This window comes from Chrysochloris asiatica, unplaced genomic scaffold, assembly GCF_000296735.1.
Source record: "Chrysochloris asiatica unplaced genomic scaffold, ChrAsi1.0 scaffold00076, whole genome shotgun sequence".
In the NCBI taxonomy this organism is placed as follows: Eukaryota; Metazoa; Chordata; class Mammalia; order Afrosoricida; family Chrysochloridae; genus Chrysochloris; species Chrysochloris asiatica.
Genome location: NW_006408594.1, coordinates 3353862 through 3371188, shown reverse-complemented (window position 1 = coordinate 3371188; position 17327 = coordinate 3353862). Strand labels below are relative to the sequence as shown.

The 17327-nt window shown below is 46.7% G+C and overlaps 1 protein-coding gene across 2 annotated transcripts in view; it reads right to left on the bottom strand.

Annotated features, from left to right (window-relative positions):
- Positions 1 to 17327, bottom strand: part of PLA2G6 (phospholipase A2, group VI (cytosolic, calcium-independent)) — a 73516-nt gene that overhangs the window by 40738 nt on the left and 15451 nt on the right. For both annotated transcript variants that reach the window (XM_006865191.1, XM_006865192.1), the window contains exon 2: positions 16444 to 16697. In XM_006865191.1, the coding sequence (XP_006865253.1) occupies positions 16444 to 16652 (209 nt within the window). In that variant the 5' untranslated portion in view covers positions 16653 to 16697. The remainder of the gene's footprint in view (positions 1 to 16443; positions 16698 to 17327) is intronic.

Here is a 17327-nt window from a genome sequence, read left to right as displayed (position 1 = left end):
CCCCCTCATTTTAGGCAGCCAATCAAGAAGACCTTTATCCCTAAACCCTTAGCTCTGAATGAGCTCCAGTCATATGAATGAGCCATCTTGGAAATGGAGATGTGGATCCTCCAGTCCAGCTGCCCAGCCTGAGACCAGGAGGGTAGAACTGAGCCCTGCCCATGGAGCTCTGCTTAAACAGCAGATTTGAGGGCGAGATAAATTATTGTTGTTTGAAGCCACTACGTTCTGAGGTTAAGCTTGTTAAATAGCAATAACTGATAATGAAGTTATAGAAGAGGACAGCAAAAAGTTCCTGGAAAAATAAGATGAAAAGATCATGACATTTTCCCACGAAGTCTCTGGAGCCCCCTTTTATTGTTCAACGTACAGCTGTATAACAATAGCTGATATGAGTATAAATCACATGATAATTGCTGAAAATAAAATGTAAAGATAAATTATTTTAAAAGAGCAGAGGGGAGAACAAAACAACGCTTATTTTCAAAAGAGCAATCATTACCGATTGACATCTGGTTTTTCAACAATGGGAACTAAAGACAATGGCATAACACCCTTAAAGAGACAGAAGAGAATAATTGCCAATGAGAATTCTATACTCAACAACAACAACAAAAAGTTAAGAATGAAGTTGAAATGTAAAGTCTTCTTTAGAAACAAACAAATGACAATTGGCAAAACTTTGTCATTAGCAGACTTGTAGAAAAAGAAATATAAAAAGTATTTGGGGGCAGAACAGAATGAAGCACCATGAAAACAGTAAATACGCCTTGATTGGGTTTTTAAAAACACAACAACCTGGCATAGAAGCCTGGAGAAGGATACAGTTAAAAGTATCTTTACTGTCTTTCAGCAAGATTGTATCATTTGCGTATCACGGGCTGTTAAGGAGTCTTCCTCCAAACCTGTTGCTGGGTTCTTATGCAGTCTGACTTTTCAGTGTGTTTGTCCACACAGAGACTGATAAGTGCAGGGAAAGGTCACAACTCTGTCATACACGTTTTCTAATTTGAGACCATAAAATATGCCCTTGTGAAACAAGTATAAATTGCTACAATTTGATGAACTTGACCTATACTTATGTTGTTGTTGTTAAATACCGTGGAGTCGGTTCTGACTCATAGTGACCCTGCACAGGGTTTCCGAGGCTGTAAATCTTTACGGGAGCAGAAAGCCTCATCTTTCTCCCGCGGGACAACTGGTAGTTTCGAACTGCCGACCCTGAGGTTAGCAGCCCGATTCATAATCATTATGCAACCAAATACTAACTTAGAGGGAAGGGGTCTTCACATCAAGGATCAATCCTATTCCCTCTGTATACAAGGTTGATAAGGACGGGCAACTTAGACATTGGCTGCCTAAATTGGGTGGGGAGGGGGCTATGAAAGCACAAAGTTGGTTTACAAGTTTTCAAGAGAGAGTTTAGTTTCAGAGCGTGTGGGGGAAGGTAGAATCCCCACTGAATAGTTTCCATCTTTCACCATCTGGTGAAAGGAGACTGGGATAAGACTCTTATGATTCAATAGTGAGTGACTGTTATCATGACTAATTGTGATTGTGACAACTGTAAAGGTATAAGTTTTATAACGTAAAAGGGGGAGTAGTTAAAAAAAAAAAAAAAGAAAGAAAGAAAAGAATATTATCATTTTGTTCGGAAATTATGTAATTTTTAAGATAAATAGCCAGGTATCACACCATGTTTGACTGACAGGTTTATAATTAAAGCTTTGGATGATGGGTCCCAAAGGTGTCATATAAAACATTATTTTTTTTAGATAGCATGTTGTTACCATGTTATTTTTATAGGACTATTTGGATCAACATATGAAATGAATCAAAATGGAAAATGTCATTTTCAATCAATAGCTTATTATCTTTACACTTCCTTTGGCACAGTATATAGCACAGGTGTTGGCCAGAGGAAAGCCTTCTAAATATTAAAAAAAATTAAATCTAGTTAGGGAGCAGAACAAATTGAGAGATGAAGACATTTTTAACTGGGAAATTGAGAAAATCAGAAAAAAAAATTAAAAATAAAGTTTTCTGGCATGATTTACCCATTTGAAGCATAGATAGATAGATAGACAGATGGAAGGAGATAGATATCCTCTTCTGCTGGAACCCAAGTAGCAATACTTTCTGACTTACCCTTATATTTTACCACAATTTTAAAAAGAGGAGGAAATAAGGAAACTTTCAAACTATAAATAAAAAGGATCTTCCTTAATATAACTTAAAAATATATAATCGATGTATTATAAAAAAAAAAACAAAAAAACACCCAGAGCAAATACTATGCCTCATGGGAAAATGTTAAAGCTTTCTCCTTTGAAATCAGAAACGAAATAAGGAAGTCCGCTTGAACATTACTGGCCATCCTTGCTAGCACAGTAAGGCAAGAAAATTACATAGAAACAGCTTAAGATTCAGCAAGGAAGAAATAAAACTGTCATTGTAAGCAGGTTATATAATTGTGTTCTTAGCAAATCCAAAAAGGTCAACAGATAAATTATTGGAACTAATGAGTGATTTTAGCAAGGCTGGTAAGATACAGGTGAATATCCAAAAATCAATTACATTGCCATACATAGCAATTATTATAAAATAAAATTTTAATACATACCATTCAGAATAACACCAAAAAATTCAAGCCCCTAAGACTAAAGTGAACAAAATATGTTCATGCAGAAAACCCTAGAGTATTATTGAGAGAAATTAAGGAACATCTAAATAAATGAGCCATGGTATTTTCAATAACCTCATATGCGTGCAAAAGCTGGACAGTGAATAAGGAAGACCATAGAAGAATTGATGTTTTTGAGTTAAGGTGTTAGAGGAGAATACTGAAAGTGCCATGGGCTGCCAAAAGAACCAATAGATCTGTTTTGGAAGAAGTGCAGCCAGAATGCTCCTTGGAGGCCAAGATGGCCAAACTTCATCTCTCATACTTCAGACATATTATCAGGAGAGACCAGTTGCTGGAGAAGGATATCATGTTTGGTAAGGTGGAGGATCAAAGAAAAAGAGGAAGACCCCTAATGAGATGGATTGGCCAAGTGGTAGCATCAGTGGGCTCAAGCGTGGCAAGAGTAGTGAGGTTGGCTCAGGATTGGGCAGTGTTTTGTTCTGCTGTGCATAATGTCACTATGATTCGGTACCAACTCGATGGCACCTAACAACAACAACAAATAAACGAAGGTAGAAGGATTCTATGTTCATGGATTGGAAAGTGAAATAACACCAAGTTGCAAATTCTCTCCAAACTAATCTATAAACTTAGCTTAATTCCCATCAAAATTCCAGAAGGTTGTGTTTACTTTGTATGCCTGTGGAACTTTTTTCTGCTAAAAACATGAGGGGCTAAGAACAACTAAAACAATCTTGAAGAAGGAGATGAGAGAACTTGCTGTACCAGATAGGAAAGGTATTGTGATATCTAATTAACAGTACCCTAGGATATGCACTCAGGAGGCCTGGTGCGGCGCTGTGGGTTAATGCGCCAGACTGCAAAGCCATTTGAACTGCAAGGTTGGCAGTTCAGGCTCACCAGCTACTCTTCGGAAACCTTATACAGGGTTGCTATGGGTCGGAATCGACTCGCCGGCACTTAACAACAATAATAGGATATGCACTCCACTATAAGGTTGGTTTGCACTGCAAGGTTGGCAGTTGAAACTCACCAGCCGCTCCTTGGAAACCCTATACAGGGTCACTATGAGTTGGAACTTAACAAACAAACAAAAATAGAATTGGTGCAAGAAAAAACAAACAAACATACAACAGAGACCTGAAATAGACTCATACCTAGTAGAACTCGTGCTTTACCACAAAAGTGGCATTCTAGAAAAATGGAAAAGAGCAGTGTGTTCAATAATGAGACCTAAGAAATCCAATCTCCGTGTGAAAGAAAGCGAAAGTAACTTGATCCCAATGTCACACCAGACATAAATCAATTCCAGGTGGATTGTTGATCTAATCAAGAAAGGCAAAACTACAAAGCTTCTACAAGAAGAAGAATGCTCTCGTGACCTCACGGTAGAGAACAACTTTAACAAAAGTTCTTAAGCAAAACAGTTCAACATAAAGGAAAAGATTAAGTCTGACTTCATGAAAATGAAGACCTCTGATTTGTCAAAAAAGACACTTCTACTATGAGAGTTAAGGCAAGTCAATGAGTGGGTGTCGGCAACCAGGAGAACCAACAAAGGGCGTGTTATGTGGAACACACACACAATCTGTAAGATTACTGAGCAGGAACATCACTAAGAAGGATAGCCCAATGCTTAATAAACCTATCAAACCATGCTCAATCCTCTTTGTAATCAGTGAAATGCAAACAAAACCCCAAGAGCAGACTGTTGTTATTGTGAAGTGCCTTTGAGTTGGTTCTGACCCATAGCAACCCTGTCTAGGGTTTCCAAGGAGCATCTGGTGAGCTTGAACCTCTGACTTTGCAGTTCAAACGGCTTTACAGTCTGGCATATTAAACCACAGCGCCACACCAGGACTCCATACTATTGCACACCCAACCAGGCTCCAACCAGCCATGATGGTGAGGGTGGTAGGCGCAGGACCAGGCAGTGCTTTGTTCTGGAGGTCACTATGAGTTTGAACACTATGTGTCACCTACAACAACACATACGCAACAGAATAACGGAAACGTTTTTAAGGCGGACAATACCAAGAATCAGAAAATGTAAAGCAACAGAAAATGTCAACCGTTACTAATAGGAAAAAAGATGGGTGCTATTTAATGAAGGTGACCTCCACTAATCTGTCAGTCTATTGGGCTGCAGAGGCTTACATGTTGCTGTGATGCTGGGAGTATGCCCTCGGTATTTAAAATACCAGCAGCGTACACACATGGTAGACAGGTTTCAACGGAGCTTCTAGACTACAACAGACTAGGAGGAAGAAGAGGCGGATTATTTCTGAATGTTAAGCCACTGAAAACCTTAAGAACTGCAGTGGAACAATGTCAGATAGCACCAGAATATGGAAGAAATGAGGAAGTGGAAGAATTGAACTGAAAATTTCAAAGGTCAACTCAGGGAGACAAAGTTCAAGTACTATAATGAAACATGCAAAGACCTGGAGTTAGAAAATCAAAAGGGAAGAACCTCTCAGCATTTCTCAACTTGAAAGAACTGAAGGAAAAAAACCCAAACCTCGACTTATAATTTTGAAGGATACTGTGGGCAAAATATTGAAAGGTGCGCAGAGAGCATCAAAAGAACATGGAAGAAATAGACACATAGTTACTGTACTAAAAAGAAAGGATTGATGTTCCACTATTTCAAAAGATAACATATGATGACCAAGAACCAATGGTACTTAAGTTAGAAGTCCAAGGTGAACTAACTGAAGGCGTTGACAAAGAACAAGGCTCTGGAAATTGATGGAATACAAACTGGAGTCTTTCAACAGATTGACACAGTACTGGAGGTACTCACTAAACCATGCCAAGATATTTGGAAGACAGCTACCTGACCAACTGATTGGAAGAGATCCATATCTGTGCCAATTCCAAAGAAAGGTGACCCAACGGAATGTGGAAATCATTGGACAATAACATTAATATTGCATGCAGGCAAAATTTTGCTAAAGATAAAAATTTTGCAAAAACGGTTGCAACAAAGAACGGCCAGAGGTACAAGCCAGCTGAAGACACGGATGTCGAATGAAGGATATTGCTGACATCAGATGGATCTTGGCTGAAAGCAAAAACAATATCAGAAAGAGGTTTACCTGTGCTTTATTGACTATGCAAAGGCTTTCGAATGTGTGGATCATGACAAGCTACATTCAACATTGTGGACAATGAGTATTCTAGAACACATACTTGTGCTCATGAGGAACCTGTATATGGACCAAGAGGCAGCTGTTCGAAAAGACACTGAATGGTTTAAAATTAGGAAAGGTGTAGTGTCAGGGTTGTATTCTTTCACCAGACATATTCAATCTGGATGCTGAGCAAATCATCTGAGAACCTGATGACATGAAGAAAAACATGGCATCAGGATTGCAGGAAGACTCATTAACAATCTGTAATAAGCAGATGATATAATTTTACTTGCTGAAAGCAAAGAGGAATCAAAACACTTACGGATGAAGATTAAAGAGCACAGCCTTCAGTATGGATTGCATCTCAATGTAAAGAAAACAAAAATCCTCACCACTGGACCAATAAGCAACAGCATGATTCAAGGAGAAAGATTAAAGTTGTCAAAGATTTTATTTTGTTCGAATCAACCATTAACATTCATGGAAGCAGCAGCCAAGAAATAAAATGGTGTATTACATTAGGCAAATCTACTGCACAAGACCTCTCTTTAAAGTGTTGAAGAGCAAAGATGTCAGCTTGAGGAGTAAGGTGAGCCGTCTGACCAAGCCCTGGTATTTTCAATAACCTCATATGCATGCGAAAGTTGGACAGTGAATAAGGAAAATCGTAGAAAAATTGATTCATTTGAGTTATGGTGTTGAAGAATTATATTAAAAGTACCATGAACTACCAGAGGAACAAACAAATCTGTGTTGGAATAAGTACAGCCAGAATGCACCTTAGAAACCAGGTTGGCCAGATTTTGTCTTTCATACTTTGGGCATATTATTAGGAGGGACCAGTCCCTGGAGAAGGACACCATCCTTGGTACAGTGGAGGGTCAGCAAAAAAGAGGATGGCACAGTGGCAGCAGCAACGGACTGAAGCTTAATGTCGACTGTGAGGATGGCACAGGATTGGGTCTTTTGTTCTGCTGCGCATAACGTCACTAGGAGTCAGAACAAACTCGACAGCACCTAAGAACAATAGCAACCTATAGATACCGATGTCTCATAGAGAAATAAATGTTGAGCCAAGTACCGAAAGCAATTATCATAAAGTCTGGCGAGTGGTTACCTGTCCTTGGGGGAGAAAACTTCTGGAATGCTGCCAAGTTCTGTTTCTTGACATGGGTGGTGGTTACAGAGCATTTGTGACAAATCATTGAGCTGGACATGTGTCATATTCTTGTTCTTTGACATGTGTTACATTCACTGTTCTTAAAAAACTTAAGAGAAAATAAGACAGGAATTGAAGACAGTTGGATGTAAGAATTTCTTTCAAGTTTTGTAGTAAAAAGAAGTAGATAAATCTGCAGGCAGGGCCTACAGGGGAAGTAGGGTCAAGAGAAATTTCTTTTTTAAGATGTTAAAAAAAAAAAAAGAATGAAAATCCCATACATGTACATGTGATGGAAAGATCTAGTTGATAGGGAACAATTACTATGTAGGACAGAGAAGACAAAATTGTTGCACTGAAGCCTTTGAATGACTGTGAGGAGAGGCCCTTGATGGAAGGTCTGGAATCAGCCAGAAACATGCATGGTACATGTATAGTCACCAAAACCCCAAAGCTCTAAGCTAGCAATTCTGACCCATAGGGACCCCATATAGGGCTTCCAAGACTAAATCTTTGCAGGAGCAGTGTCAACTGAGCCAGGATTCAAGGTGGTGTGAAAGTTGAGATGTGGTTATCCCCAGGATAACCTGCCTGCAGTACCATGAGAGAATTTATTTCTGCTGCTGTGGTACCTTGTTAAGACAGTGCTAAAAACTCACACACTGGTGATGATTGTAAGGTCCAGGGAATGGGCATGTGGATGAGGAGAGGAGAAGGAATCAAGAAGCCAGGGTGTGGACAGGGTCATCTGTGTGACTATTCAAACCTTTAAGAACCAAGCCTAGAGTGGAGGAAGGTAGACTCTCCACTGAGTAGTATCCAATCTGTCCAGGTGGGGCTGATGAAATGAAATGCGGATGGGTCTCTTGTGATACAATAGTGAATAATTGTTATCAGGACTCACTGTGAGGGTTGGAAATGTAAAGGTAGACATTTTGTAGCAAGGAGGGGAGTGATTAACTTTGCAGTCTAGGAGCGGAGGTCCCTGGGACCATCAAGGGAGAAAAGCGGAGAGCGGGACCCTACCCAGAGAAGCAACGATGCCTGAGATGGAGGCAGAGACGAAGATATGGAGAGATGGAGCTGCTGGGAACTCTAGACCCAGAGAGGGAGAAAGGGCTGTGTGCTGACAACCGGGAGGGGATTGTAACCAGGTAATGAAACTATATTATGATAGAATGAATGTAAAACTAATGTTCTCCCATGTAAACTATCACATAATTCACAATAAAACATTAAAAAAGAACCAAGCCTGGAGTGGGATGCCTCCCTCTGCATCAGTGCCCCAGGGTCAAGGATACCTGCCACCAAGAGAGAGAGGAGATGCTACAGGAGGGTGAAGGACTTTTGGAGGGAGGGAGAGAGTCTAAGGGAAGCAGAGAGGACCTGACCCCCACCCCCAGGCCCAGTGGCAGAGAGACAGTTGACTACGTCCTCAAAAGGGCTGCAGCCTTGAGACCATCAATGGAGAAGAGCAGAGAGCAGGACCCTACCCAGAGAAGCAGTGACTCCAGAGATGGAGGCAGAGATGATGACGTGGAGAGATGGAGTAGCTGGGGACTTGAGATCCAGAGAGGGAGAGGGGCTGTGTGCTGAGGGCCGTGGGGTGGGGGGTGGAGGGGGCAGGCTTGCAGGGTATACCCTTTGGTTGGGTGATGATGCATGGACGGGAAGGTAACTATGGCAATGAAACAATGTATGATAGAATGAATGTAAAACTAATGTTCTCCCATGTACACTATCACACAATTCACAATAAAAAAATTAATAAAAAAAAGAAAAAGAGGGCTGCAGGTCCCAGGGAAGTAAGCAGCATTTGAGACACCACTTCTGGTCTCTGCTCACCAGGAGCACAAGAGTCGGGAGGTCACCGAAAGCTCAGAGAAGAAGCAAGTCTCATCTTCCCTGACACCAGATGAACTCAGTGGTGCCCGGCGACCACCACCGACTATTCTGACTGGGCTTACAATAGATGGCCCAGACATAATTAGAGAAAAATATGGAGATCTTGAATCCTTAAAAAGAAAATTAAGTCAGATAAAGTGGACTGGGAAAGAACAGAGTGTACCCTGAGATGTTCCTTCAACCTAGAAAACCAAGCCGATGCCTGAAATCACCTTTCAGCAAAACGGCACAGTGGTACACAAAACAGAGGGTATTGCCCATAGACTGGTAGCGTAGTGGTTATGAGTCGGGCTGCTAACCTCAAGGTCAGCAGTTCAAAACTACCAGCTGTTCTGCGAGAGAAAGATGAGGCTTTCTGCTCCTGTAAAGTTTGACAGCCTCGGAGACCTTATACAGGGCACTATGAGTCGGAACCACTTCACGGCACATTACCACGACCACCACCCCCCATAAGACCGGGGCACTGCTAAAACACCATCTGTATGAGACCAAAAGGCCAACAATTACTCTTAAGCTTAAGCAAAGCTCAGGGGGGCAGGGAAACTAGAGCCCTGGAAATAGTGCAAAGAGACCGCTGGCATGCGTGAGAACCAACTGTGGTCACTGACAGGCTGCATGGAAACTGTCCAGTGGGAACCTAACTTGCTATGTAAACATCCACCAAAAACTCAACTAAAAAAAAAAAGAGAGATGGAGGGAGGGCCGCAGGAGGAGCGGTGCCCTTGGGAAGAGCCAGTATGGGTTAGAAGATGGAGTCAAAACCAGTGTCAGGGAGAAGGGTGATGATCACGGGGTCTCAGGAGGTCTGGTTCTTTCTGTTCTCTTCTGGAGCTGAGCCCCTAGAATGAACCCACCTGGTGTCTGTTTCTGAAAGCCTCTGCTTGGTGGGAGGAGTCTACTGATAAAAACAAACAAAGCCACCAAATCCAATGACGTCAAAGGAGCTCTGGTAGTGTAGTGGTTACAAGTCAGACTGCAAACCTTACAGTCAGCAGTTCAAAACTACCAGCTGTACCACAGGAGAAAGATGAGGCTTTCTGCTCCCATAAATAAGACAGACTCGGAAACCTTATACAGGGTTGCTATGGGTTGGAATGTACACGACAGCATTTAACAATGATACCAAGTAAACTCTGGCTTATAGTGACCCCTATAAGACACAGTTGAACTGCGCCAAAGGTCATCTGTCTCTCAGAGCAGCTGGTGGGTTTGAACTGTCAGCCTTTGAGTTAGCAATCTGATGCTTAACCCGCTGCACCACCAGGGCTCCTTCCCATGGATACAGGGGTCCGCAAACCTTTTAAATTGCATGCAAAATGTTATGTGTGTGCATGTTGGGGACAAGGGGGTGCCTGGGACTTTCAAGAGGATCCAGGACCAAAACATAGCTGAGAACCGTTAGGGTGGAAGGCATTCCAGTCCAGCACAGGCCCCTGCGGACACTCTCCAAAGTGTCCCTCCTCCATGTGGGCCTCTCTTCACTGAGCCTGTTCTCCCACTCCACCTGTGACATCCCTCTGGTGCTTGATGGTCCTTCTCTTACCCACCCACTTCAGTGATGTCTTTTCTGAGGCCTCCTGCCAAACATGCCTTATCACAGATTGCAGATTCACTCATCCATTCAACAAATATTGACCAGGTGTCCACCGAGTGCCTGGCACCGCCCTGGGTCTCAGGGATACAGAAGTGGCTCAGGCCCAGATTCTGCCCTCTGGAGCTCTCGTAGTCTAGGTCGAAGACAGATGTGTCAACAGACACACACGGCTCTCCAAGCAAGAGGTGTCACCCACAAGGGGGACGAGGGGAGGAGGAGGATGAGGAGAGGCTCATAGAGCAAGGCCGCGTGGACCAAGGCATCAGGAAAGAGCACTCTTAGCGAGGGGAAGCAAGGGCAAGGAAAACGTGCAAAGTTGAAGGAAGTGTGACATGCAGAGTTCTAGAGGATTCCATTCTAACACTCATATGCCTTTTCTGGCTACTGCTTGAGTGCCCCAAGGGCAAAGATTGACCATATTCACCCATGCTCAGTGAAGTGGGCAATGGGCTGGACCCATGACTGAAAGAGCAAATCTCAGGGCATGTGGTCAGAGTAGAGACCACTCCACAGTCTGATGTTCACTGCAAAGACTCAGGGGGGCACCGACAGCTCAGTGGCAGGATTCTTGTCTCCATAAGGAGGGTCAGGGTTTGATTCCTGACCAATCCTCCTCATGGACATCTATGATGCTGAACAGGGTTCAGTGAAGTTTCCAGACTAAGGGAGACTAATAAGAAAGGCCTGGTGATCTAGCTCCGAAATTCAGCCAGTGGAAATCCCTGTGGATCACAGTGGTCCAATCCCATGGTGTCCTGGGGTACACTAGACAGCAGGCAACAAAATCAACCCAGTCCAGAGAATCTCAGAAGTCAACCCCCTTTCGGGACTTGGTTCATCCCCTGGGCTTCCAGGCAGGACAGCCCTGCTTCTGCTGAGAGACCAGTAAGGGGTGGTTGGGATTATCAAATATCAGATGTCACGGGTTAATGTGACCAGTAAATGATTAAGCCGTACCAGGAACCGCAGTCTCGATGTTATCATATGTACACAACAATGCTGCCAGTGACTACCCCGGCCTCTCACAGACGAGCCAGTGCCCTGTACCATATGTCGGGCAGGGAGGGTCCCAGTGAGAAGTCCACCTCACCACGACCAAGCAGGCCTTGATGGAGGAGGTTCTAGAACAGCTGTGTGGCTTTGGCCCTGTTCCTTTGTCTACTAAATGGGGCCAATTTAACAGTCCTCTCAACCCTAGGGCTGTAGTGAAGTTCACAGACTAGTGTCATGCACATTGCTGTTGTTGTGAGGTGCTGTTCAGTTCATTCTGACTCAGGGTAGCCTGTCAGGGACTGAATTCTGTCCATTTTAGGCCATGATTCCCAGTATCCCCCTGTGAGATCTGATGAGCTCCCTGGTTAGTGAGGGCAGATCAGGTTGTGTTAAAGAGGGTTAGGTGATGTTTGCTATGTGAATGAGGCACGATTAGGGTGGGATATGACTCCCTCACTCAGACCACAGCCCTGGTCCTGATGGGAGGGGAGTTCCCCTGGGGTGTGACCTGCACCACTTTTTATCTTGTTGCTGTGGTTACGTGCAGTGGAGTCAACGCTGACTCACAGAAGCCCTGTGGAGGGTTTCTGGGGTAGAAAATCTCATCTTTCTCCTACGGAGCAGCTGGTAGATTCGAATTGCTGACCTTGAAGTTAGCAGCCCACCTTATAGCCCACTATGCTACCAGAGCCCCTGTCCTTTATTCTTACAAAAGATAAAAGGAGCAAGAAGTGAGCAGAGAAGGAGGGACCTCAGTGTGGACCCCAGAAACGAAGAGCTGTGAGCAGAGCACAGCCTTCAGGGCCAGGGTCCCTACCCTGAGAACCTCCTAGACTCAGGGGAAGACTGATGTCAAGACACATGGAGCTCTCCAAGGAACGCCAGGCCCACAGGCGGTGAGAGGAGACGAACACCTTGCCCGGAGCCCACAGAGAAAGAACACCTTCCACTGGAGCGGGCTTCTAACCTCCGAAACTGTAAAAGAATAAACTTCTGCTTGTTGAAGTCACCCGGCTGCATTTCTAGACAACTGAGGCACGGCCCCACGTGACAGAGTAGAACTGCTTCCTAAGACTTCCGAGAACAACCTCTTTATGGAAGCAGATCTCCTGCAGAGTCCCTGGATGGGTTTGAACCACCAATCTTCTGGGTAGCAGCCGAGTGCTTACCCACTTTTGCTACCAGGGTTCCTTCAAGCAGTCTGCACTCCTAAACCAGAGATACAACTATCATTGTTTCCGTTGTCATCTGTAACGGCAGGGCCCACCCAGTTGGGATGGTGTGGGCTGTAAAACCTGTGGATTCGGAAGCCACAAACGCCAAGTCCATACGGCACCTAAGTCTGCTGACCACAAGCAGCAGAAGGGCAGCAGGACACTAGGGCCTGAGGCTGCAGCAGGACCCAGATGTCCACCTCTAACACACTGAGCTACCTGGGGATAGGCTAGAGTCCTCCAGGGAGATCAAGGAGGACACACTGAGGAAGCAGAACCTCAGTCCCTCATGCCGAGCCTTCCCCATACAAGCTGCTGAGTGTGCAAGGCAGAGGCAGGGCTCTGGTGCAGCATCTTGACCCCAGCTCCAAAGTCTTGCTCACCAACCACCCTCCACTCCCACCCCAGTCCATCACTCACTCACCATTGTTGTAACTCTCCTGAACCTCAACTCCAGCCTCCGACTTTCACCTCCAGCTCACTCCTTCAATGACCCTCAAGCCCCTCCATGCAAAGGGGCCCAGCACACACTGGTCCGCATGCTCAAGTGAGCAAGTCATGTGATTTATACCACGCCTGACATGTGCCAGGCACCGTGCTGGACACAGTGGTGTACGGGACAGACACCCCCAACCTTCATGGAGTTGGCAGTCTACCAGGAAGGCAGGGAGGGGTGCTGGAAGCACGGATTCTTCCATAAAGAGCAGGACAATCCCAGAGGGGGCAGCAGTGAGGGGAACATAGGTCAGGTGAGGTTAAGAGCCTGGGCAGAGGTCGGGGGCCAACAGAGCCTCCAGCACTCGGGCCCATTTCAGTCATTCCTGGGTGGTGCTGTAGAATAAGCACTGGACTGCTAGCCACAAGGTCAGCAGCTTAAACTCACCAGCCACTCCACAGGAGAAAGACAGGCTTTCTGTGCCGTGGGAATCCTAGGCAGACAGGTTGTTATAAGTTCGAATTGACTTGATGGCAGTGGCTTTGGTTTAGGGTTTTAAGCACCTGATAAGGAGCCTGGGTGGCACAGAAAATTAAGCACTCGCCTGCTAACCAAAAGATTGGCAGTTGGGTCCCACCATGTGGCTCCATGAGCGGAAGACCCAGCAACGTGCTCCCGTAAAGAGGGCAGTCCTACCCTCAGTGGTACCAACAACAGCAACAAGCACTGGTGTGCTGAGGAAACACACCCTCAAGAGGCAAGCAGGGAGCGGTGGGTTCAGATCTGCCCGCTGGACAGAGGACAGAGAGCAGGACCGTGAGACAAACAGGCAGGGAGGCTGTTTGCTGGGGCCAAAGTGTTCAAGGACAATGGCATAGAAAAAAGTATCAGCAGCGAAAAGGAGGGAGGCCTAGAACCCCTACTTCTTGACTGGATTATGGCGATCTAGAATACAAGTCATTTCCCAGCATCCCTTGCAGGAAGCTGTGGCCATGTGACTACAGTCTGGCCAATGGGAGTTGGTGGAAGGCACAAGAGCAACTTGTAACAAATGTCACTAAAAAGAGGGTGCATGCCCTGCTTCACCCACCCTCCACATGCCTGTTGACTAGCAAGGTGGACATGGTGGCAAAGCCTGGCATGGCCGCCTGGGACCATGAGGTGGCCCAGGGCATCAGACATGATGGAAGAAGCTTGGTGTCACTGGGACCTTGTGGGGCAGAGCTATCAGACTCACCGTCATCTGTCCTGACTTCACTTGAGAGAAAACTAAAGTTCTATCCTGTTTAGACACTGGACTACTAACCATAGGTCAGCAGTTCAAACCCACCAGCAACTCCTCAGAAGCAGAACCAACTTGACTGCAGGGAGCAACATCACCGGAGCTAAGGAGGCTGGTGGCGCTGGAGACTAAGTTCTCGGGAGAAAGCTGAGGCTGTCTGCTCCCGTAAACATTTCCAGCCTCAGAAACCCCACACAGGGTCGCTACGGGTCGGAATGGACTGGATGACAGTGAGTTTGGTTTTGATTTTTTGAGTATTACTCAAGCAAGGAGCTCTGGTGAAACAATGGTTAAGCATGCAGCTGCTAACCGAAAGGCTGGTGGCTCCAACCCAGCCAATAGTTCTGCAGGAGAAGGAGCGATAACCTCCAAAACCCCACGGGGCAGTTCTACTCCGTCACCTGGGGCTGCTGTGAGCAGCACACACCACCAACGTCACTCAAACACAACGGAATCCTCAGAGGTGGAGAAGATGCAGATTTAAGGAAGTCTTGGGAGGAAAAGCTAACAGACTTAGCGGGGAACCCACTGCCCTGGTCAGCAGTGCCTGCCGGACGGACAGCCCTCACTGCAGGCCAGTCCTGCCAGACGGCAAGCAAAGGCCAGACAATCCGAGTTTGGCTTGGGTTCAAACTAACATCTGGTCTGTACACTGAGCAACAGTCTGCTTCAGTTTCCTTGTTGGTACTCCAATTCTTCATAGGAACTAAGCCTAGGGCCCCAACACCCTGCTCTGCTCTTCTCCTGGTGTCTGGCCCCCCAGGTGGTCACTTCCTGAGATACCTGCCATCAGCCCTGAGCAATCAGAATAGCCCCAGCTGTCCCCTCTGGTCTCTTCTCACCAGTGCCCAGAGGCCCTGAGGAGTCGGCTAGAGCGCTCACACTGCCTGGCCTCTGCATCTCCTGAGGGAGGAGAGGCCTCACCGGCACCTCTGTCCTACCAGACAAACTCCTACCCCTTCTGAATGCAGAGTGCAGCCGCCTCCACCACCCCAAGTGCTCATTGCTGCTGTTTCCTGGGCTCTACCTCTGTCCTGGAAGTCTTGGCGTGGCGCTGCCAGAGAAGCATTGGACTCCTAGCAACGCTGGCGGTTCAAACCCACCAGCTACTCCACAGGGTCTCTAGGAGTCGGAACCAACTGGACAACACTTAGCAATAATAACCACCATCACCCCTGTCCTGGCCTTCCTCAGCGGGCCTTGCAGTCCTGGCTTGCATGCCGCCTCCACACCATGCTGGGGCATCTCACTGTACAGGTAGGCTTCAGCCAGGGTCAGGGACACTGGGGACCCCGGCGAGTGTGGAATGAATGGATGGATGATGGGAAAGCCAGGTTGTTGGATGAATGGAAGACAGACATCGGCACCGGCCCAGCTCCAGGCCAGCCCGCCCAGCTCCTCAGGATCCTACAATTTGAAATCTTTGCTGTTATCCTCAGGGTCAGCAGTTCAAAACTACCAGCTGCTGCCAGGGAGAAAGATGTGGTTTTCTGCTCCCGTAAAGATTTACAGCCTCAGAAACCCTGTACAGGGTCACTATGGGTCAGAATCGACTCCACAGCACATAACAACAACTTCTTTCCCAGCCAGTCCTGAGCTCAGTTCCCTCAGCCCTGTCCTGCCTCCCTGTCCTTGCCTGGAGTCCCAGGTGCCCTGAGAAATGACCGCTCCACCCACCCCTGGAGGCTCTCTGGAGCTGACCCTGGCCAACTCTTTTGTAGCCTGGCACGGCTTTAAAGATGACCACAGCAAAAACTCCTCAGTTATCACAGAGGCCTTATCTGAGCAAGCGGCCCTCTCAGCTGCCCCGTCCTGTCCTGCCTCCTACCTTCTGCTTTCTGTCCCCAAGTCCCTGCTGCTGTGAGAGCCTGAGGGCTGACCTGGGAAGCCTCTCCTACCATTCAAAGAGCAAAGGCATGTCTCTGGGGGGGCGTTCTCCCGTCCACCCACCCTCTCCAGACCCTTAGACATAAACCCAAAGACGCTGCTTCTCGCCTGGCTGAGAGACCCTCAGGCCGAGCAGAGGGAGGAGGCAAAGGAGAGCAGGGTGAGGCCCAGCTGTGATATCAGACCCACCGGAATCCGCTCTGTGAGTTCCTGGGATGGACCAGGACACAGTCCCACGTGCGATTGGGGACGTTCTGGAACAGAATCAGTTGTCCTTCCTCCTGGACTCGGGTGCTTGCGTCATACTCTGCCACAGACACCTCCTTCACCCGGAACGGGTTAGAGAACAAGTTGGTGACGCTGCTGAGGGTGTTGACCAGGCGGCCGAAGAACTGCATCCTCTGTGAGGCCGGTGGGGAGGCCCTGGAGCCTTTCCCCTCAGTCTGGAAGAGAACGGGGTCTCTGGTCAGCTAGACGCAGTCTCCTGTGCCCAGCTCACCATGCACGGTGGGGTGCCCACAGGTTCTGGGCATGTAAGGACCTGAAAAGGAGAGGGCAGAGAAATGGCACTGAGAGGGGGTAAGCAGACCTGAAGGCGCTTTACAGAGCCCCCGGGCAGGCCGCCCACCTAACAGGTTCCCCTCCAAAGCTGTCATTGTGCCAAGGTGGCCTCACAACTGTTTTTCTCCCTGACCATTTCCCCAACAGAGATTCAGTTTCCTCATCTGCAACGTGAGCAGCAAGAAGTCCTAGTGGTGCCATGGGTTAAGCACTTAGCTGCTAACTGAAAGATCAGTGGTTCCATCCCACCAGCTCTTCAGCCAATGGGAGATGAGGTAGTCTGGTTTTGTACGGAATCTCAGTCTTAGAAACCCTCTGGGGCAGTTCTACTCTGTCCTCTAGGGCCGCTGAGTCAGAATCGATGGCGGTGGGTTTGAGGGGGTGCTGACAGAGGCAGGAGAAGGGATTCTTTGTAAAGCAAAGACGTCAGCTTGAGGACTAAGGACCCAGGCCATGGTATTTTTAGTAACCTCATATGGATGCAAAAGCTGGACAGTGAATAAGGAAGACCG